The sequence below is a fragment of the Myiozetetes cayanensis genome, unplaced genomic scaffold, assembly GCF_022539395.1.
Source record: "Myiozetetes cayanensis isolate MyiCay16 unplaced genomic scaffold, myiCay2020 scf7, whole genome shotgun sequence".
Lineage (NCBI taxonomy): Eukaryota > Metazoa > Chordata > Aves > Passeriformes > Tyrannidae > Myiozetetes > Myiozetetes cayanensis.
In genome coordinates this window covers 32,894,825-32,918,947 of record NW_026087964.1, presented here as the reverse complement: position 1 = coordinate 32,918,947, position 24,123 = coordinate 32,894,825, and the positions used below count along the sequence as shown (strand labels likewise).

At 35.8% G+C, this 24,123-nt stretch overlaps 1 protein-coding gene across 8 annotated transcripts in view; it reads left to right on the top strand.

Moving 5' to 3' along the window:
• WDR17 (WD repeat domain 17) overlaps nt 1–24,123 on the top strand; it is a 60,123-nt gene that overhangs the window by 11,606 nt on the left and 24,394 nt on the right. For 7 of the 8 annotated variants that reach the window (XR_007631790.1, XR_007631789.1, XM_050338173.1 and 4 more), the window contains exons 2-12: nt 6,160–6,288; nt 7,311–7,494; nt 9,149–9,379; nt 11,845–12,096; nt 12,855–12,977; nt 13,661–13,848; nt 15,116–15,284; nt 17,299–17,390; nt 21,837–21,919; nt 22,570–22,656; nt 23,246–23,410. Coding sequence is in view for 6 of the 8 variants with exons in the window: in XM_050338176.1 (XP_050194133.1) it covers nt 6,160–6,288; nt 7,311–7,494; nt 9,149–9,379; nt 11,845–12,096; nt 12,855–12,977; nt 13,661–13,848; nt 15,116–15,284; nt 17,299–17,390; nt 21,837–21,919; nt 22,570–22,656; nt 23,246–23,410 (1,703 nt within the window). In the remaining 2 variants the exon portion in view is untranslated. Of the gene's footprint in view, nt 1–2,031; nt 2,641–6,159; nt 6,289–7,310; nt 7,495–9,148; nt 9,380–11,844; nt 12,097–12,854; nt 12,978–13,660; nt 13,849–15,115; nt 15,285–17,298; nt 17,391–21,836; nt 21,920–22,569; nt 22,657–23,245; nt 23,411–24,123 lie in introns of those variants that run through there. The other variant, XM_050338171.1, reaches the window with a different exon arrangement.

Sequence of the window (24,123 nt, the reverse complement as noted above, 5' to 3'; positions counted from 1 at the left end):
CTGCCGTGGCAATTTGCATACAGAAAAGCAATCTTCTGATGATTTTAGTAGTTCCAGATTGGATGATGAGAACAAAATCTTATGGAGACTCTTAGATGCTTCATACTGAGATCAGACATGCTTGTACATATCTCTTTGTATTACTCACAGTATCTGCAAACTAGATTTCTGGTAGCATGTGATTAACCAATACTCTATAGATGATGCTAGATGTGGTTTGAATTGATTAGGTGTGTAGTTTAGCATTGGTGATGATGTATTATTAGAACTGTCAGCATTTCTGCACGCTTTGTTTCAAACCCCAGTATTGCTCTTTAGATTATCTTGTTAAAGTTGCACAATAAAGGATATTCTAGTTAAATGTGCAAGTAGTGTAGTCAAGACAGTCAAAACTACTCTTCCGTAAGGCATAACCAAGTTATTGGTTTTTTAATGATGTTTACCTTAGATTTTCTAAGCAGGATATCTATCTTGGATTAATGTATTAGGGTTTTATTTCAAGTGTTTGTTTCTGTAAAATACAATCTCGGGCTGTGATTTCAAGTTTCCAACTTCAGAGAAAGGTCCACAACTACTTCCCTTGTAAAGCCAGAGATCCTGTGGTTAAAGAAATTCTGGTAGTGATTTGGGTCAGAGTTTACTGTGGAGGTTTAAAATGTGAACATTAGTAGAACACTTGTTCATTTGAAGTGATCTTTTAAACCAAAGTGTTCTTTTCCCAGTCATTGTCTGGATAAATGAATGCACACATTTTAAATGCTTACTGGGTTACCATAGGCTAGGAAATGTCATCTGCAAATTCTGGTTGCAAGAGTCTAGCCGAGGCTTCTGGTGTTTTTGAAGAATCTTGAAGTTCAAACCTTGTCCAAGGCACCCTCTTCCTACCTCTGGTTAATCTTCTGATTCTCTGGGAGCTGCAGATGTCCTGCGTACCATGATTGTATACAAAAGTAGAAAAAATTTTCACAGTTTTTGCAGAGAAGCATACAAACTGTCTATACTGCTTAGTGGTAAACTATCAACCAACCTGTTGCTTTAACAAGTAGTAAACTACCTTGGTTGAATTCTGCTGGAAAGTATGACAGGCTGCACTTCTGTGTCGAGCAGTACATATGTAAACCTGTATAATTATTCTACATTGTTCTACTATGTGACTGTCATTATTAATATAGTCAGACTTAGCTCATCTTTTTCCCAGAAGCAGTTTCTTGAAGTAGTGTGTATCATCTCAGTCAGACTATGTACAGACCTACACTACTAACTACAGTTTGGTAGCTTACATCAAGAACTGAAAATTTATTAGGATTTTGCAGCGCTCCAAAGTAGGAAGAAATTTTTATCGTCAAAGATTTCATGGTGTAAGTTTTCTATTGGCTTTTAAGCTGCATATATACTGGAGTATTTCCAGTTCTCCATTATTTCACGGATCTGGACAAATTAATGAGAATTCAATTTCTTAACAGGGCTATAATGTGCTTGGTGGAAGAATTAATTATGTTTAATTATTAATATGTTATTAATGAATTATTATGTTATGACATCAGACTCAGGGCTATTGAGGCTGGCATTGTCAGGCAGAAGTTGTTTACTGATGTATCTTGCAGACATGCCAAGATTTCTTGTTAGCCTTGAAGAACTTCATGCTTTTAGCAAGCTAAAATGATTTGTGCTTCAAACTGGTCCCGTTGGATATGGTAATGAATTTGAAACTCTGTGGTTCCTAGGTCTCATTTTCATCCCCAGTGGATTTTCCCTCAAAGATGGGTAAATATACCCAATGTCTTTAGGGAGACATCACTTTGATATCACTAAAGATCTTTTTGATTATTACATTATTATTGATGTGCTGATGAAAATATTGGTACCTGCAGACAGTAGTCTGGATGATATATAACAGTTTTATGTGTCAAACATACAGGAGTGACAGCATGCTTTCCACATAGGAAAACATACAATGGAAAGATAGCGACAGTAGAATGAACAGAAGCAGAGGACACTGGCAGTTCACTGTATATAGCTGTTAAGGAACTGGGGGTTTGTATACACAGAAGCATATTAATTAATATAAGGCTACTGTATATCCACATTTTTATGCATGCCATACTGCATGTGGACTCATTTGGACAGGTCATACACCACATGGACCACAATCAAAGCATATGTGAGCATCAGCTGTTGGTTGTGCTTGATGGTTATGAAGTTATGGATACTTAAAACGTGCAAGCACACGTATTGATAATGGAAGAGTGTTAAGTGATGGGTTTAAAGAGCTATTATTATTCTACAAGTGTCATTGTAGGGACATTGTGGGAAATACAACAAGCGATGAAATACACTAAGTAGCTGAAGCAGAGAAGAAGGATTTAGATTAAAATTAAAATGGTGCCTTTTAAAGAGCTGCAGTTGCCAGGCTACTGACACTGCTGTTTTGTGTGTGGTGTGACACAATGCTGTCTTTTCTCCTGCGTCCTGTAGTAACTGCATTATTCTGTGAACATCAAGGTTTAGTTCCTTCATCTGTCAAGTAGAGTGATTTCATTCTACGACCAGAACAATATTTTCGATTTTTGGGAGCGGCAAGCTATTGGAATGAACATGGAAATGCTAAAGTGGTTTACAAAAAATGACACCTATGCTAAGGTAGGGTTTATTAGGCATTTATCGTTAAGGTACTAATATAAAGCTATGGCTATATGTACAGTCCATTCAGTTGTTATTTTTAAATAATACTTATGATATATAGCATTTAAGTTTAATGTGGTTGGTTGCTTTTCTTTTTTTTTCTATATTTAGCAACAGGAGAGAGCTTAGAGTGTTCCTGCTTCTGCCAATTGAAAAGAAAGGTTTTTGTTGTCCTCCCTCTTTATTTCATCTCCTTGGAAACTGTGGGCATCCTCTGCTAGCTTTCCCAGTGTGGTATACATTTTCTACATGCACAGGGCTTTTTTCAGTGTATACTTAGAGTTCAGTATAATTACTTGTACGTCCCTTATTTCAACGTAAAATGCTTTTTTACAAAGTATGAAAAATGTATAAAAATACACCATGTGTGAAATCATACCTATGTATTCAGTTATGCTACCCTGTTCTGATGAATGCTGCTTTCTCCCCCATACTATAAGTATGATGAACAGAAATCTATAATTCTGAAAAGATCTCCAGGAAACTGCTTTAATGCATGATATTTACAGGAGAGTAAGTTAGTATACCACACAACTGTCATTTCTTCTAGGTACCATTGTACTGAATTTCAAAGCAAATTCTTCCCTTTATAAAATGGTATATAGCTCATTACAAGGAGTAGGAAATAATAATAAGTTTTAAACAACAAATATTAGTAAATAAAGTTAAATTCCTTTCTGGAATATAGCTCAAAATATTTTATGTATGTAACTTTTTTATATATACCTTAATAGGAAAAAATCTAGTTGAAAAATCAAATTTTAAGAACACTTGTTAAGCATGAATTCTTAATTCAGTGATATTGTACAGAGCACCATTTTTCATCTAAAATTCAAAAATTTCATCTGTTAACAGGATTTTTTAGATACTGATTACTGCAGAATCCTATAAGACAAATCTGTTGTTACTCTGAAATAAACATTTGTTGAATTCTGTTTTAGCACCTGTAAGAGATCTTAGCTTTACAATCAATTTTCCCTCTAGTCAAACTGCAAAGTAAACAAGAGTTAAGGTTATATTTTCTTACAGATTTGTCAGATCAGCTCCCATATGAGAAGGTAAAAGAGTACAAAGAGACAAATCTGTTATTATTATGAAATAAATAGTTGTGCACTCTTAGGATCTAAATAGATATTAACTTTTAACCAATCTTACATTGATGGTTTACAGGTGGTAAACCTGCAAACTAAACCTATGATACTCTAATATTTTACACCTAATTCTCTTCTACTTAACCACAGCTTTTTTTAATGTTCTATATCAGTTTGCCGACACACCTAGTGTTTTAACCACATTTTTCCCTGGAATCAAGAGCAGAAACCAAGAGTTCTGGTTCCAGGTATTCTTTGCTTTTGTAAAAGACTTATGTAATCAACTGGGTGACTGTTATTTAAGAAGAAGTGGTTGATAATGGTGCCAGTTATTTTTTCATGGAAACTGGAAAAAGCCCATGTTCTGAATGGCCCAAATCCAATTATTTCTTTATATATGTTATTGATACTTTAAGTGCACAGAAGGGACCTCTGGAACTTGTAATTTTACTGAACAGTAAAAGAACACTAAATGGAAAAATTAGAAATTTGGAGGCTATTTTTGTCACTTTGTTGTGATGATTCTTTAAATAATTAGATAATTTCTTTCTGTGGGATTCATATAATTTATAACATGAGATGGATTGCAAAGGAACTGCAAGGTGATGCAATTTATGGAGATATTCTCTCTAGAATCTCTAATTTATTGGCTGGAGAAGTTAGAAGAATCAGTAATATTAACAGACAGAAAGGCAGTCTAATAGCCAAAGCATTAGTCCGTGGCAAAGCTGTATCTTGTAACTTATTTTTCTGTATATTTCTGTTCTGCTGTTGCACAGTCTCTTTTGCTAAAATTTTCAGAGGTTAGATATGAGTGTTTCATTTCCTTCAGGCATTTAGTACTCAGTCAGGACCTAGAACTAGAGACAGTGATATCTTTGAGAAGATCAGTCCTAAACATTCAGCCTGATCCTGATCTTCTGCTAAAGCAGCACACAAAATAAGTCTGTTTCAATTTATTTCTTTTTCTTTCACTCTTTCCAAAGTGAGAGAGATATAATCCCATGGAATTTGCTTCCTATTCATTGCTGTTTTTCTACCAGGCAGATACCCCAAGCAGATGAGAAAAATTAAAAATAAAATTAATCATTCACCTTCATTTTCATCCCTTGTATATATGCACTAAAATGAAATTTTGTTAACATTTATGTCTTAAGCTTTTTGTCAATATTAAGCAATAGGTTCCTTCGGGAAGGAACTTTGAGCACTATGGATCACTATTACCACACCTGTACAAACTTTTTCTGTATGTGTCTTAATACTGATGTCATCCAGAAAAATATTTCCTCCTCTATACGTTTAATATTAAGTAGGCCAAGAGTGATCTACAGCAACATATCTGCCCTGAACTGTTATACAGCAATGCTTTGCATAAACCCTTGTACTTAATCACCAGTTGCTCTCTTAAAATACTTGATTGTGTTTGAAGTCTCATTTCTTTTTAATTCTCTTTCCTTTGTGGAGCTTGAAAATGTATCTAACACTTGGTAAATTTAACATAACTTGTCTTTCAAGATTACAATCTTAGTTCTTTGACCTAAAGGCATCCTCCATGTAATGTTTTTCTACATAATGTACCTCAGTCCATTAATCTATCCACAGCATAAATGTGGCCCTAAATGAGACATTCTGTTACTAAGTAACATGTTGATATTATCATGAATCAAATGTGAGCTGGGTAGATAATTGGTCTGGCCCAGCAAAGTATTTCTTATGTTTTTATGTTAAAATCAGTTGTCTTACTCTGAGCAAGATGATAGTATGAAATTTGTTTTGGACATTGAAGGCACAGTTTGCTATACAGTAATGTTACCTTAAGCTTTGCATTTGTTTTTTCACAGCTTACTTCAACTTTTTTGTTAAACAGTAACTATTAAGAAAATTTAGAAAGCTCTCCATAAAGGATGATGATAATATGTACCGCATAGTTGTTCTATACAAGTGGTTTGAAGACCTTTTTGCACATGTTGCTTTTACTTAAAACTATTAGCATGAGGTTTATTTTGTCTGGCTGCCAGTGGGAGATGAATGGGAGAGCAGAGTGGGCATCAAACTGTAATATAGCAAATATTGAACCAGAACGCAGAAGAAAATGGGAATGATGAACAGTTTCAGCCAGCACACGTCAAGAACTATTCAAGTTTTAATTTGTTACTTCCCCTCCCCCCGCTCCTTTTTCCTTCCAAATGGATTCCTGTGAATGGTGTTCAACACCCTTTCTTCTGTAGCACTGAAACCTCTAAACATCTGCTTGACTTTATTTTGGATACATTTATTTGTATCTCAGGCTAGTTATAATTTTAAGGTAGATATTATGGGAACAAAGGTATTATTCTCTTCTTTAAAGTTCTGTCATCTTGTAGTCTAATGATTTTCTGTTTTAAAGGCAAAAATGTCACAGGTTAAACAAGTGGGACTTCTAGCTGCTGGATGTCAACCATGGAATAAGGATATATGTGCTGCTAGTGGGGACAGATTTGCCTACTGTGCTACCCTTGCTATTTATATTTATCAGGTAAGATTATCCTTGTTTATTAGACTAGTTATGTATTTACATTGTTGTTGATCTCATTTTGAACCCTTTCAATAAATACTTCTACAATTATTTTGGAAGTATGGTAGCTGCTGAGAAGATGTCTATGTAAAGCTCAGTCTTCCATTCAAGATAGCCTTAAAGCTGTATGTGTCAAGAATTATTTTTAAAAGACAGGCTCACAATCCAGCAGACATTTGAGATGAATGAAGTGCAGCGATAGAAGAATGGGTTCTAAGAGAGAAATGAAGCAATTCTGTGGTTTCATTTGAAGCTGTAGTATAAAAATAGTCTTGTGTACAGTGGATCAAACTGCTTCAAAGTTGTGGATCCCAGAGTTGTTGCCCACCTTTATTTGATTTGGAACTTAAGCTGCTCAGCACTGCAGTCTTCTGAAGTTTGTGGTTACTGTCCATCAACACCTAACTGAAAATAAAAATGCTGTGATGTGGAATTTTCAGATCAAGAAATATATAAGGAAATAAAGGATGCCCTTACTTTACCTTCAAGAGTTATACCGCTTGTAGGATTAAAATAAAAAAAATTTCCTGTGTCATATTGGGCATGTGATTTTTTTTTTTTTTTAATTTTTAACTGTACCAAAAAAAGATTGTGATTAAAAAAAGGAGAGGGATTTCAAACTCATTTTCATATTCTATGCTGTTTAACTATTTGGAGATTACTAAATGGTTGTTACTGTGCGTATATATAAAGCATTTTAGGATTGTTTGAGTAAAGTTATTAATGAAATTTAATAGTTTATAAGAGATGAGAGGATAGACTGTTAACACTGATTGAGCTAATTGGATATTTGACAACTTTTCTGTCAAATATATGAGAATTTAATTGATTGAGATGCGAGGCACTGACAATTTTTAAATCCACCATAAATTCATCTGTAGGTTATGTGTTATAGTATTATATGAACTATTCTCCAACCCAATAGTACTTAAAGTGAGTTTACAAAAAGAGTATTTCTAAAATGCATTTTATTATTTATTTAGCTGGATCACCAATACAATGAATTCAAGCTCCATGCAATTATGTCTGAGCATAAGAAGACAATCACAGCCATATCCTGGTGTCCCCACAACCCTGACGTGTTTGCAAGTGCCAGTGCAGATAGTTTAGTGATTATTTGGAATGTGAATGAACAGAAAGTTGTGGCCAAGCTGGACAATACAAAAGGTATTTCAGACAAGGAGATCTGTTTGATCCATACAGCTTTGTAATCCACGGGTATGAGATATACTTGCTACAGTGTAAACTCTAAGCAGTTTTTAGGCCAGAGGTTTAACAATTGCCCAACACAATATTCTTGACAGATTTGTTGCAGTCAATTTTAGAAAATAATGATAGGGTGAATGAATTGCCATGAACCATCTTGTAAGTGTTAAAGAAAGAGGTTATTCTTTTTTTCTGAGGTAGACAAACAATTCAAGAATTAACTTTGTTAGTGATTTCTTGTTGAGCAGGATAAAATAACTAACAAGGTATTTTCATCTGTATAAAAGGATAAATAATTACATTTTTAAATTTGTGTGTTTTCATAACTTTACTTAAGTGAAAGCAAATAAAATGTAGTCTGAACAGATTAAAGTACAAATTATCAGTGAATTTGAAAAGCAGCTTTTGTTTAAATACCCTAAAGCTACTGAATCTTTTCTCAGGACTTGAAACTACTGTTTTGGAGATTGTGTTACAGGTCTGGGGGGTTAAACATCTGTGTCTACAGTTAACCTCTCTCTGCCCAGTTCTGATTTATTCTCTTTAGTCAAAACCAGGACCTGTATTTCTGTTCTAAGAGTCAATCTCATCAGGTGTTCTTGGCTCTTACATTTGCATTCTTGGAAAATGAGTGCAACCCAGTCACAATCTCAGGATCTAATAAGCCATTTTGGAACACGCTACTCTGTTCTCTCCTGAGCATTTTAGGATACCTCTGAAAACCTTGCACATCTTGCATATCCTGCAAAAGGAAAACCTACACTGTTTTCATCTATTCTAAAAGAAATATTGTATCAGTTTATGCATTAATATAAAAGCTGATACTTATTTTTCAATACATTGCTTGTTTAAGAATCTACTTCAACCAGTGACTACACTTGAAAGAAGTGTTGTTATTACTTCTCTTTGACATTGCCATCTGAAAATGTCTAAATACAGTTTTAAATTTTCAGCTTGAGGAGTTTGTCTTACCATCATTTAATTCTTGAGGCACACATTATTAAGCTATGTGAATAATGAGAATTGGAGATGTTAAGATCAAAATTCTTAAACTGAAATGCCTGCAACTGAATTAAAACTGTCATATATCCAGAAGGAAGCTATCAAGAGTTCTCTTAGATTACAGAACTAGCTTTCTAATTTTGTCACAAATATCCATCTCTGTTATATTTATCTCTAAATTTCATTGTGTTTTGCAAAAATAGGCATTTTGAAGTTCTCAATGTTTTACTAGCTTAGTAGTAAATAGCTTACAGTAAAACATAGTGGTGAATGGGATTCTGAATGAATGAAAGTATTGTTTACAGGATCAGGCTTATCCTCTTTCATAAGTGTGATTCTCTTTGGTACTAATGAAGTAGACATACCGTAAAATACAGTCCATCAAAGTAGTACTAAAGTAATTTGGGAGATAATTTTACTCCCTGCCTATGGAAATGCGTAATTTACTTTTATAGCATGAGATGTTCACACCATTGTCTAAATTTCAGTCTAGTAATTTTCACGTAGAACAGTTATTTCTACAGTTTTTCAAGACAATTGCTGATTCTGCGTTAGGGAATACTACACCGAATTTCATATCCTGGTTCTTATAAGGTTTACTTGTATGTTTCAGGAATTCCTTCATCACTTAGCTGGTGTTGGAATGCAGGTGATGCAGTTGCATTTGTGTCCCACAGAGGACCGTTGTACATTTGGACTATCTCAGGACCTGACAGTGGGGTAACTGTACATAGAGAAGCACATAGTTTCTTGTCAGATATCAGTCTGTTTAGATGGCATCCAAAGAAAAAAGGAAAAGTGGTATTTGGACATACTGATGGAAGCCTATCTATTTTTCAGCCAGGTAAAAACTGATATGGTAAAGTATTTATTTTATCTATCTATTTATCTATCTTGTTTCTGTATATGCATGAATTCTGCACTTTTTAAATTAATATTTTATAATGTGGATACATACATAAAACTTGTTCTTAATTCATAGTGTTCTTACTCCTCCCATATCAAAAAATACGTTTTCTTAGATATAGAATGCAGAGCATTTTCTTTATGTCTCCTTCTTTACATTCTTGTAATTAAACCAATGACATTGGAACCATCATAATGATTTTGAAAAGATGCAGACCAGTATTAGTTTTCTTTTAACTTGCTTTCTTTACTAAAAAAAGACAAAGAATTTGTTTAGGTGAAAATATGAATGTGTTTGAGAGTAGGTAATGAAAGTTTTGGTGAACAGGTAAATTTGTTAAAATATGTTTCAAAACTAAGTAATACTGAAAAATAGATTGTAACACAATAATAAAATAGAAGTACCATTACTGTGATTACAGTTTCATAAATTCCTTTAATATATGTCTTAAAATTCAGATACAATTGAAAACATAGGTTTATCCAAGTTAGCTATTTTATTAACTGTGGGTTTCTTGCTTACAATTTATAGTCAAAATGTGTCTGACTTTTTTAACTGGTGTCTTCTAAAAAGTAACAATACACAGAAGAAAGTGAAATCAGTAGGGTGAATATAGGCTCTCTATTTAAAAAAAGAGAAAGTGGGGGGGGAGGGTATGGTTTTTCTCTCATGGCTGTATTTTTTTTAATTAACTCTAGACTATCCGTTAATGTAGCAGAACATTTAGTGTGAAGAAAAGAACTATGCAACAATTACTGATTAGTACCTAATTTTTAGAAGAGTACAATGCAGTCATATAGAACCAAATATTTTGTATTATTTTACCTTTCATTTGTTCTCAAAAGAAGCCCAGCTTATTTAAATGATCTGTGACTCAGTTGCATGATTTATAGTGCTGATGTCTTCTCTTAATGGAAATTAAAATTTAACAGTTAGGATTTTTAGGAGGTTTGCTTTTGGATTCTTTTGTGAAGCACAGGTAAAACTGAGTAGCTCCTAGATACGCATACTCTCCCAGTAGTTGGTTGTGCTTTCTTGAGACTGAAGTGTTTGAACGTGGCTGGCTTTGATTATTCGAAGACTTTTTGGTTTTTGTTCTTGTATAGCTAACTGAAAAATGACAGTTCTGCTTTGTTGTCAGTTCTTGTTTTTCATTTCAGTGTTGTTTTCAGTCAACCAAAAAGGCGAACTGAAATGTAAGCAGAGAATAGTGTTTAAAAAAGGGAGAATCCTAAAATTTTTGGCAAATTAAAGCAGTTATCTGATCATATTTCTGATATTATTCCCAAGGCTTTGGAAGAGCAAAGAAAAAAGTGGAACAGAGGAATTGGTTTGTGGTGTTAGTTGTTGTGCAGCCTTAAAATTATTTCCCCCATTTCCGATAACAGATTTTATAAAGTTACCTGATACAGAATGTGCACTAATAACATTTTCCCTAGAAAATCACACTGAGAGCTATTTTAGTGTTCAGAATGTTCCCTAGTGAACAAAAACTTTTCAGCTTTTATTTAGCATGTATCAGGATAGGCTTTGTTCTACATTAATTATTAAGGAATATTGGTAGGTCCTGACAGTTATCATGATATGAAAAATTAACTCTCCAGTACCAAAATTGAAAATTAGATTGAAGCTGAATAATGGAAGATGTCAATCCCTTATTTCTAGAAAAGGGGTACAAAATTAGTTTGGGGTTTTTTTTTTTTAGTACAAGATCACAACTTTGAAAATACAGCTCTATTTCATTTGAACTGGACATAGGACTAAGATGCATCTCTTTGTAAAAATAAAAAGTGGGAAATAAATATGTTAAAAAACTGTGGTTCTTGATAATATGGATCATCAAGTGAAATATGTCTTCTTTTTTGCAGATGTCAAATGAGATACTTATTGGCCTGTTTTGGCTACAGAATCTATAAATGCTTCATAATTGCACACATAGTTTTGAGGAAGAAACTAGTCTAAAGGCAGTTGCTCATAAAAACTTTTTTGCCACAGTTTTGTTCTAGTTCATGCTACCTTTATTTTCCCTGTATTTGCTATGGTGTTCAGATTTACTTAAACTCAAATGATTGTATTTTAGGCTGTGCTATAGGCCTTTACTCATGGAAATTGTTAGAACAATGTGTAGGATTTAACATACTTTTTATAGAATTATGTTAATAAACCTGACAGCTGTTTCTCTTTTCTGCCATATTAAAAATAAAGTTGGATCTAATGGAACCAGAACTACTTTAAGTCAAATACCACAAAGCCAGCTTCATTAATTTCCCTGGTGCAGATAGTGGAGCAAGATAGTGAAAATTTCAAGGAGAGATAAAGAATTATGTTTGTGAACCTTGTAACTATTGAAAGGATATAATTAATTGCATTTTTAATTAATCTGTTTTCTTGTGCACTTAAAGGTTCTAAAAATCAGAAACATGTCTTAAGACCAGAGTCTCTTGAAGGAACAGATGAAGAGGATCCAGTTACAGCACTGGAGTGGGACCCTTTGTCAACTGACTACCTTCTTGTTGCTAATTTGCATAATGGTATTCGACTGGTTGATTCTGAATCTCTGTCCTGTATCACAACTTTTAGTTTTCCCAGTGCTGCAGCATCTGTTCAGTGTTTAGCCTGGGTTTCCAGTGCACCTGGAATGTTTATAACTGGAGGTAAGACTTTTATTTCCTGACTTAAACAAAAGTAATAAGTACAGGACTGCATCTTCAAAATTATTACTCCAAATGTGATCTTTCTGTTTCTTAACATTTCTGCAAATGAAAGCATACAAGACCATAATATAAAACTAGAAATAATAGAAAACTACCCTGAGAAGTTTTTACTCATTTTAAATTTGTTGGGTACATAAACAAGTAACAGTCTGCTTTTTTTAATGCTAAATAATACTTTTCTCATGCACACTTTAGCAACAAAAATATGAGTTACTTTAGGAATAGGAATAAAAATGTGTTGTGCTAATGGATGTCACTTTGAAGACGTAAAAATCAAGAAAAAAGAAAATAATCTATTTCTTTCGTTTTTTCTACACCATAGACATTACTGCTCAAGTTGAACTAATGACTAAGGAAACTTAAACAATGAGAATATTTTATGAGATAACTTCCATAGAATTTATCTATGTTTAAATAGCTAATTTTAATAATTATTGTTATTGATAGTGATATTACCACAGAGGTAAATGGAGGATAAATAGAATATTACCATGGAGGTTTCATTAGATGATCTCCACAGGTCCCTTCCAACCCTAATTGTTCTTTTATTCTATGGAGATCACAGTTCTTGCTTATGAGATTCTTCTTAGGATTTGAAGCTTAATTCATTGTTGTATTTTTACATAAATCAGTCCTTAAACCACATATCTCTGTGTTCTGTTTTGTTTTGTTTGTTGTTTTTTTCTTTCAAACTTCAGATTCTCAGGTTGGTGTGTTACGTGTTTGGAATGTTTCACGTACAACACCTATAGATAATTTTAAATTGAAGCAAACAGGTTTCCATGGTTTGCATGTGCTAAGTTCTCCTCCAAAGAAAAAGTGTAAGTGTAATTTTGGTTGTTATTCATTGTAACAGCTGCCAGTTAAGAAAATCTTGTTTATGAGTCTTGTTATGTCCAAGTCAATCTCTTAAGTTCGGTCAGCTCTGTAGTTCTTAATTCATCACTCATCACTCTCTACAACTACCTGAGAGGAGGTTGAAGCCAGGTGGGGGTCGGTCTCTTTTCCCAGGCAATCAGCAGCATGACAAAAGGGCATGGGCTTAAGCTCTGCCAGGGGAGGTTTAGGTTGGATGTTAGAAATAAGTTCTTTACAGAGAGAGTGGTCAGGCTTTGGAATGGCCTGCCCAGAGAGGTGGTGAATTCACCGTCCCTGGAGGTTTTTAAGACGAGGCTGGATGTGGCACTGAGTGCCATGATCTAGTAGTAATCACAGTGGGGTTGGATCAAGGGTTGGACTTGATGATCTCGGGGGTCTCTTCCCTTAATTCTATGATTCTATGATTAAACCAAGTACCTTCTGCTGCTAGTGAACTAGACAAATGCATAAAGGATCAAGCACTTAATAAGATTCTTCTTTAGTAGGCCAGGCTTCATATAGGAATTCTCCATTTCTTTATTTTTAAATCTCATTGGAATACAAAGCGTTTTACTCTTTATAATTGTTACTTATTATTGAAATAAGAAATAATCTCTGTTTCTGTCTTTTGCTTTATTTTGTTAAGCACGTTCATCACAGTATCCTACTAAAAATCATCATACATCTTCAACAAGTGAGGCTGTTCCTCCTCCAACTTTAACCCAAAACCAAGCATTTTCTCTTCCTCCTGGTCACACTGTCTGTTGTTTTATGGATGGTGGAGTGGGGCTTTACGACATGGGAGCCAAAAAGTGGGATTTCCTTAGAGATTTGGTATGGTTCATCTCTCTTTGAAATGAGAGTTTATTTGGCTTACACACTTTCTTCTAACAGGAAAAAAATGGGAAATGAATTCTTGGTAGCAGTTTCTATCAAAAAGACTCTAAATTTCCAGAAAACAAATGACAATTCTGAAGTTGAAAGTAATTCTTTATTGCAAAGGACTGAATGCTGTTGGAAGTATTCTGGCAGTTTGTTTTCATCCAGAAATAAAGGTTTAAGGACTTGTGGGGTTTTTTGTTTGTATGGTTGGGGGGTTTTTAACTAAAATTATAATCTGATGGCCTTCTCAGAAGGGCTGGAGGGTTTTCTATAATTCAGAAAAAGAATTCTAGACAAATCAGAGGGATATATGAGGAGTTCAGTCAGTTTAAAATTTCAAAGACTGAATTATTAAGTTTTTGTTGAAGCTGAAATTCAGAACTGAGTTTACAACATTAGATGAGCCTCTTCTTCACAGGGCACCTTGTTATTCTTAAGGATTTGTCTCTTTTCCTCTTTCCAAGTTCCCTTTTCATTGGGGAAAAAAAAACCCAAATAATTTACTCTTGTACGTGTTTGAATAGAGGCTGTTGGTTGATGTTCTTTTTGCATTTTTATTGGATTTGGTCCTGTAAAGCAACAGAGGCTTAAAAAAAAAAATCTTACATATTAACCATGTTTCATATATTTGCCAACTTAAGTTCTACAAGTGCATGTCTTAGAAAACAAGCAACTGACATTTGGTGTTTCTAATGGATTGAAATTTAAACCACAGTAGACCATAGACTCTATCCAGAAACACAGAAAACTCAGGGGGATACTAGACAACTTGTAGGACATGTTTAACATACAGAGCTTTATTTTGCAGACACATAGTTTATGACAAAAGGGCAACATTAATTCTGTTTTAAAAAATAAACTTTTTTCTTTTTTTGCTTTGGTTTTTGTTTTTTGTTTGTTTTTTTTTTTAAAACTCTATTTTTTAGCAGCTGAGTTCCAACAGAAATTGCTGACAAGTTTGTGACATTGTGTGCCCTGTTGTTTCAGGAAATAATTTTTATGTCTTTAATAATGATCTCTGAAGGAGAGTACTGTTATAGTCTAATCTATTTTATGCCTTTTAATTTTGACTAATGAGCCATAATATAGAGGTTTTTTGGAACTCTTAATTGACCTGGCAGGTCCATTAAATACAATGTATTTTAGAGTTTGATCTAGAGTTGGTCTTATTAAAAAGTCAAATGTAATAAAAATGGATTAAATATTTGTTTCATTTAAGGGACATGTTGAGACCATCTTTGATTGCAAATTCAAACCTGATAACCCTGATCTTCTTGCTACAGCTTCATTTGATGGCACAATAAAAGTTTGGGACATTAATACTTTATCAGCGGTTTATACATCTCCTGGTAATGAGGGGGTTATTTATTCCATTTCTTGGGCTCCAGGTAAGAATATTTTGCTTTATGTCTAATTGTTCTTTGAATTAGCATTGACTGTAGAATTTGTCATATTAAAGTATTAGTTTTAGATAGCAGGTTATCTTATAAGGTTTAAACAAAACTAAATAATATGTGAAAGCAGTAGAATTCAGTGCTTCAGACCTTGATGAGGCTTCAGCTTATGAATAATGATGCCAGTATTTCTCAATCAGAATGGAGGAAGGAAAATCTCTAGAACCTTTCTAACATTGCATCAACACAAACAAGGAAAAGACTTTCTTTGCATGGGAAGCAGCTACTTAAAGTTCATATTATATTTTGTGCTAAAAAGTGGAACATACATGTTTAGTTCTTTCTCTTCCTTCTTTGTGTAGGATTTTAATCACTGAAGAGCTCTGCTTTTACCTTATTAGAATAGGAAGTGCCTTTTTTGCAAAGCGTCTACTTTTTCTTAGAGAAATACTGAAGTCAGTGAGAAATTTTCTTTTCAAAACTGTTCTCCAAGGCTCTTCAGTGTACCTGGGAATATACTGCTTTTAGTTACTAATGTCAATAGTTGATGATAGGTTGACTTTCTTGTGTTTTATTTCTTTGGACAGGAGATGTATTTTTTAAAAAATCTAAGTAATTCATCTGACTGCTGTTCTCTCCTGTGCTTTTAAACTCTAAGAAATAATACCTGACAGGAAACAAAATATTGTGTTGGGAAGATTAATGTAGTCTGCATATGTGAAATGAATTTGCACTTCTTTCATTTCAGGGAGTGTCTTACAGATAATTTATCTTGCTATATGGAAATTATGGCAGTATTAAATTTGTTGTTTATTTTTGGTTATTTTGGTTTGAAGTTTAAATTCAGTTTGTAGTAGCATCTCAAACTGAGGGAATAGTTTGTTCACTGCAGGGGGCTGATTTCTTAAAAGACAAAACAAACAAACAAAAAAACACCCCAAAGAACTCACCATCCCAAAAAATTAAAAAACCCCACAAAGAGTTCATTTAAGCTAATTAGGAGCATTTGCTTCTAATTAGCATTCCTTACTGTCCTGTCCAAAAAGCTTGTGTTCCTCTTGACCAGAACTTTTGCCGCTTCTTTCACATCCCTTACTCCTAGATATTTCCTTTCTGCCTTACACTTTATCCCTAATATATAATCCAGTACATATCACCATTTGTATGTGGTCTCAGAAGGTCTTTGGAAAAAGTGATCACTCTTTTTTCTTTTTTCCTCCCTTTTATTATTCTCCTACCTGAATCTCTTCCCATTTTATATATTTACCATGCTATACTCCTGCACAGATTGTCTTTTCTGCCTCTAAAGCTTGGAATAAAATAACAGTCAAAACTTTCCTATAAATGTGCCATTTATGAAAAGTATAGCTATACTGGGATAGTCATTGTGGTGAGGAGAATTTGGTGGCTTTTAGATTAGGCCTGAATTCAGTTTTCAGGTTCTCGCTGTGGAGTTATGTATTCAGATTTTCCACCCTGTAGAGTGTGGTTACAGATTCAGGTACGTTCCTATGGGCTTGGGTGCTGCAGTGGTGCAAGATTAAGAAAACAAACTACTGTTAGATGTTCTGTCACATTTTTATGATTTGTCTTAGTACCCAGGGAAGTTCATCTTCCTTTAAAGGAAAATGTTATAGTTGCTACAACTTTAAGGTTGAAACATTGAGATTGTATCTCTTTTCTGGTTTGAGTCATATGCAATATGAGTCATGGTCACTATGTCCTTAAGGGCAAGACTTTCAGCAGGCATTGAGAATCATTTTTACAGCAATAAAACTTTTCTTTTGCCTTTCCTCGAAACAGGAATGTAGAAAAACAGGTCAGACTTTTTCTGAAATCAGTGTTTGTGACTTAGTAGCAAATGCTGGCCTTAAACTATGGAGAACTCATGTTTATGTGCCATTGATGTCTCCTGTTTATATTACATTTCTTTAGTTTAATGTATAAACACAAACAATATTGCCATCCTATAATTATCATGACACTTTACAAATATCTCTCTTTAAAGGAGATCTGAACTGCATAGCAGGGGCAACATCCAGAAATGGTGCCTTCATCTGGGATGTTCGAAAAGGCAAAATGATAACCAGATTCAATGAGGTAAGATGAGATTATTCTTTTTGTATATATGAAATCTAAATTAGTCATTTCCTCTACTGTCCATAAATAGATGGGTCACAGTTCATCTGTTTTTAAAAGGTGCTAGAATATAAAAACTGAAGAATTATGTGAGTACCAGTTTACCTGTGTGGCAGAAGTATTTTTATTTCCTCAGACTGGATTTGTGACATGAGAATGATGAAGCACCAGATGGTCTCCATTATGTTAAAATTGGTCCTGTAGGGATACACAGCAAACGCAATGCTGATTTCTTCTTAAGTGTGTAAATGTATATGGACATACAGACTTGGCATCAAAATGAAAATTGTGTTCTGCATTTTCAAACATAAGGCTTTCAGTCCCTGAAGTCTAGATCAATAAAGCTCCATTTTGCAGCACACTAAGCAGTATGCCTCATTTAGAATCTTGCCTTATATTACCTGAAATCTATCCAGGCATTTTTAAATCCTGAAACAGTAGCATAATTTTTATTGGCAGAAAGGAGCTGTTGTAATACTTATGTTGTAGAATTCTACACTATTGTGTGTATTCTTAGTATATAGCTGTAATCTTCAGATTATACAGACATAATTAATTGTGGTATCTGCATCAATGTACAAGGGATGCTCTTTAGAAAGAGAGGTAGAGGTGTGGGGAGAGGCATGAGCAGAAAACAAATACATTCAGGAGTTCTGGGATTCTAACACTGACATTTGCATTTGTGCTACTAAGCATCTTTTTTGTAGCACTGATCCTGATACATGTCCCATTTAAGTTTTCACACACCACAATTTTTCAGGTTCACTCACTTCATTATTCCAATAAGTAACTAACCTTATTCAAAATCATAGAGTGAGTAAGGTTGGAAAACAATCATAGTGTGTTCATCCGGTCCAACCTCTCTGCTCAAGTAGGATCATCCTGGAGCACGTTGCACAGGTTGTGTTCAGATGCTTGTTGAATATGTCCAGTGAGGGAGACTCCACAACCTCTCTGGGCAGTCTGTTCCAGTGCTTTGTCACCTGCACAGGATTCTTCCTTGTATTCAGGCGGAACTTCCTGTGCATCAGTTTCTACCTGTTGCCTTTTCTCCTATTGCTTATCACCACTTAGAAGAGCCTCTTGACACCCTGAGTTCAGGTATTTGTACATATTGATGTGGTCCCCTCTCAGTCATGTCTTCTCAAGGCTGAACAGGCCCAGATCTCTCAGCCTTTCCTTATAAGAGAGATGCTCTGGTCCCTTAATCATCTCTGTTGCCCTCCCCTGGACTTGCTCCAGGTGCTCCATGACTTTCTTGTACTGAGAAGTTCAGAACTGGACACAGCACTTCAGATGTGGCCTCACTAGGGCTAACTAGAAGGGCAGGATCACCTCCTTCAGCCTGCTGGCAATGCTCTTCCTAATGCATCCTAGGATACTACTGGCCTTCTTGACCACAAGGGCACATTCCTGGCTCATGGGCAACTTGTTATCCACCAGGACCCCCACGTCTTTCTCTGCAGTTGCTTTCAGCCCCCAGCCTGTACTGATGCATGGAGTTATTTCTCCCCAGGTGCAGGACTCTGCTTTGCCCTTGTTGAACTTTAATAGGTTCTTCTGTGCCCATCTCTCCAGCCGCTCGAGGTCCCTCTGAAGGGCTATACCACACTCTGGGGTATCAGCCACTCCTCCCAGCTTTGCAACATCAGTGAACTTGCTGAGGAGGCATCTGCCCCTTCGTCCAAATCATTGATGAATAAGTTAAACAATACTGGGCCCAGTATTGAAACTTGGGGGACCCCACTAGTGACAGGCCTACAAGTAGACCCTGTGCCACTGATTACAACCCTCGGAGATCTGCCATTTAGCCAGTTCTCAACCCACCTCACTGTTCACTCATCCAATCCACACTTACTGAGTTTGCCTCTGAGGATGTTGTGAGAGACAGTGTTGAAAACCTTGCTGAAGTCAAGGTAGACAACATGCACTGCTGTCTCCTCATCCATCCAGGTAGTTGCTTCATTGTAGAAGGCAATCAGGTTGTTCAAGCATGATTTACCTGTAGTGAATCCATGCTGACTTCTCCTTATCACTTTCTTGTCACCCATGTGGATAGAGGTGGGTTACAGAATGAGATGCTCCATCACCTTTCCAGGGATTGAGGTGAGGCTTATTGGCTGATAGTTCTCTGGATCCTTCTCCTTTTCCTTTTTGAAGACCGGAGTGACATTTACTTTCTTCCAGTCCTCTGCTAGTACCTCTCTTGATAGCCACAACTTTTCAAAAATGATCGTGAGCAGCCTCACTGTGGTGTCCACCGGCTCTCTCAGGCCTTGCAGATGCATCCTGTCAGAGCATGTGAACTTGTGTATGTCAAGGTAGTCTAGGTGTTCTCTAACCCAATTCTCCTAGACCAAGGGGAAGTCTTCCTTGTAACATTCTTTTATGCTGATCCCTTGGGTCAGAGATTCCCAAGGGCTGGTCTTGTCAGTGAAGGCCAATGCAAACAAGGTATTCAATATCTCTGCCTTCTCTGTGTCCTCTGTTACCAGGCTCCCCCCCCCCATTTAGTAATGGGCCTACGTTATCCTTTGATTTTTTTTTGTTATTGATTGTTATTTGAAGAAGGCCTTGTTGTTTTCTTTGACATCCTTGGTCAAATTTGGTTCAAGATGGGCCTTGACCTTCCTTATCTCACTTCTCCTTACTCTGAAACCCTCTATATTCATTCCAAGTAGCCTGACCCTGCTTCCATCTCCCATGTGTTTCCTGCTTATGCTTGAGTAATGACAGGAATTATTTGCTCATCCATGCAGGTCTCTTGCCCCGTTTACCCAATTTCTTGTTCATTGGAATGCACCATTTTTGAGCCTGTAGGAAGTGATCCTTGAATATCAACCAGATCCTTGAAAATCAATCAGATCTCTTGGTCCCTTCTTTCCTGCAGGGCCTGTTTCCATGGGACTTTTCAAAGAAAATCCCTGAAGAGGCTATAGTTAGCTCTCCTGAAGTCCATGGCTGTATCTTACTTGCTGCCCTGCTTCTTCCTTGCCTGATAATGAACTCTGCAATCTCGTGGTCACTATAGTCAAGGCTGCCCCCAGCCTTCACACCCCTTTCAAGACCTTCCTTGTTTGTTGGTATTAGCACACCATTCTTTGTGGGATCTTCCACTACTTGTGACAGGAAGTTGCCATCAACACTGCAGGAGCCTTTTTGCACTTTACTGTGTTGCTTTGTCAGCAGATGTTCGATAGTTGAAGTCTCCCACAAGATCCAGGGTCTGTGAGTTTGAGACTGCTTCTAGTTGCCTGTAGAAGGCTTTACCTCTTTCCTCCTCCTGATCAGGTGACCTGTAGCAAGCACCCACAACAGTGTCACCCCTACAAGTCTCTCTTTTGTCCTAATCCATAAGCTCTCAACTTGCACATCATCCACCTCAAGACAGAGCTTGATGCATTCTAAGTGTTGTCTCACACAGGGGACAAATTCCACCACTGTGAATTCCTGGTCTGTCTTTCCAAAATATTGTGTGGTCCTTCATGACAACATTCCAGTCATGTGAGCTATCCCCCTATGTCTGTAATTTCTGTGAGGTCAAAGGGCTGTGACTGCCCACAGATCTCGAGTTCAGCCTGTTTGTTCCCCCTGCTTTGTGCAGCAGTGTACAGGCACTTTATAGAAGTATTTGATTGTGTCAGCATCTCTGTGGGGATGCAAAGGGACATCCCATAGTCCTGTCAAGTGGTTATGTCTTTGGATGCTTGTGCTTGCTCCAGGTATTCCCTCTCAGACCTCCTTATACTAGGGTGGTTGTTATTGTGCTCCCCTTCCCTACAGCTTCTCTTTGGAAAGCCTGTCCCTGTCCTCTTTCCAATCTAGTTTAAAGCTCTCTCAAAGAACTCCTGAGCTCTTTGAGACAGGTGGACCCCATTTGTTGCCAGCAGGCTTGGTGTTGTATAAACTGATCCACGATCAAAAACCCCTAAATTCTGCTGGTAACACAAGTCTCAAAGCCAGATGTTCTTCTGGCATGGTTTTCCTGTTTGTTTTCCCATCATTCCCCGCAACTGGCAGGACAGAAAAGAGCACAACTTGTGCTTCGGATCCCTTGTCCAGTTGTCCACAGGCCCAGAGGTCCCTCTTGATTGCCCATAGCATTCTTTATTTAAACTTCAGGTTTATAGAATTATGGATTGCTTATTCTTCAGCTTGACCTAGTTTTACCTCTCAGATCCTGGAGAGTACAGCAGTTTTACTGTCCATGTCCGTAGTTCCAATTTTTTTGACTTCTGAAATATCCCAGATGTATTGGATACTCACTATAGTGTGGTTTTGTACAGTATACTTTACTGGGAGAAAAGGGCTGAAGCCCATAGTGGAATAAAATAAAATAAGAGTCAGTAGATGAGAGAAAAAGGGGTGAATTATTTCTTATTGATAGGTATTTTGCATTTTTTGAAGCATGGAAAGAATGGAATCTTCTGCATTGCCTGGAGTCATAAAGATTCCAAAAGAATAGCAACCTGCAGCAGTGATGGATTTTGGTGAGTGTTACTGGAAGAAAAAAAAATTGCTAAATGCACTTCTCAAGTCCATACATTTTGACAGTACTATCAGTGATTAATGTTAAAACTTTTCTTACTGGACAAAACTTGAAGTATATGAGTCATCTGTACTTCTTAGGGTATGTTTTTCATGATTTTAAGAAAAAATAAAGGAAACTGTTGCAAAAGGCATAGTACATTTTAAAAATCCTTTTTTTATTTCCTCTGCTACCTGTGTCATTCCAACTCAAACATAATGGGCACAAATTTTAGAAAACAATTAACGTTTCCTTTCTTTCTTTCTTTCTTCTTTTTTTTTTTTTTTTAATTCCTAAAGAGCTATTTTTACCTTAAAACCATAACTACAACCTTGATTTTGGGCTATGAGGATCTATTCAAGGAGGTACTACAGTGGATATCTTTATAGGCTTTCTGAAGGAACATGGACACTGAAGTCTAGTTAGATGTTTTCTTGGGAAATACATAGTTAGCTTGTAGTTGAGGGGCTGATATTCTAAAGGTTATTTCTCATTTTCTTTCTGTATATCTTTTTGCTATCTGGCTTATTAGCACAGAATAAAACCTAATTTTGGATAGCCTGCTCAGAATGTTTTTTTTTCCTTATTATATTGCATTATAATTGGTTTCAGTATTATTCGAACCATTGATGGCAATGTTCTTCACAAGTATAAACATCCAGCTGCAGTGTTTGGCTGTGATTGGAGTCAAAACAACAAGTAAGTAAAAAGTAACCAAAGAATTGACAATATTTGCTATTTAAATTGATTACCAGTAAAGTAACACAAAGTTATTAGAATGTGATTTTCATTGTGGTAGTAAGCTACTAAAAATATCTGTTCCACAGTAGGATATGCCTGTAGCAGCTCTATATTCCCCTTAGTGTAATTCATTAACATCCCTGAACTTCCTTAACTTTCAAAGGAGGATATTTTCATATTAATGAGAGAAAAAAAAATCTCTAGCTGAATATATAATGGAGAGGGAGGGAAACCATTCAATACCAGAAAAAGGGGTTTATACTGATTTCCTTGTAATGACTGCTAAGTTGAAAATGTAGCAGGCAACTAAATGCACTATAATATATATTAATTTTGCAGATAATTTCTAATAATGACATAAGAACTTTTTGTCTGATTTAGTATATTTAATTGGATTATCAATACTTATTTGTCTCTTGAAGAGACAAAGGAAAAGCAAAAATATGCAATTTTTTTGAAGTAAATAGCAAATTACACATCATATTTTTAAATTAAAAAAGCATTGATCATCTCTGTGATCAAGGATTTTACTATTTATATTTTGCAGAGATATGATAGCTACTGGTTGTGAGGATAAAAATGTTCGTGTTTACTATTTGGCAACTAGCTCTGATCAGCCACTGAAAGTTTTCACAGGGCATACTGCAAAGGTGTTTCATGTACGGTGGTCTCCTCTGAGAGAAGGAATCCTCTGTAGCGGCTCTGATGACAGGTGTGTATTTCTGAACTATTAGAAAACTTAAAACCTCAAGCAGAACTATTAGAGAAACTCAAAATATTTACTTGTACTGGTATGGGCACCTTCAAAAACTTTGTGAATACATAATAATCTAAATCTCTGCCTTGTTCAAATTCAGGCTGTAGTTTTGCTGTTAGCTTTAGCTAGTCTTTGGGCAGCAGGATCATTATCTAAAATTGTCACAACTGCTGTAGCAGTGCAGCCTTTCCAAATGCTTTCCCAAGGGTAGGGTAAGTGACTGATACTATTACTCTGAGGAATAATACAAGGAGGACACCACAGTAACTGATGTTTTTTCAAAAGTGTACTTAAGTATAATCTGCAGAGATTTTTAATGAGTGCTAGATACTTCTGCTTTGTTGGTTTGATGACATCTTTTTGGAGGGAGAGCACAGCAATCCTTGGTAAGTGAGAGGAAGGATTTTCTGTGATTCTGAGCTACTTCCCTGCAGACTATACAAGATATTTTTGTAAAGGATCTCAAGTTTGGACTATTGGCTTCTATTGCTTTCTGCATTAGAGGTTTATGCTTGAAGCAAAATCTATTAGTTCATAGAGTAGTGATTCATGACAGAAAACAACTTCACAGCAAAGTTCTTGAAAGCCAAATACATTGAACAGGAGTGGCCCTAGAATTGAACCTTGAGGAGCACTGCTGGTGACCAGTTGCTAGCCAGATGTAACCC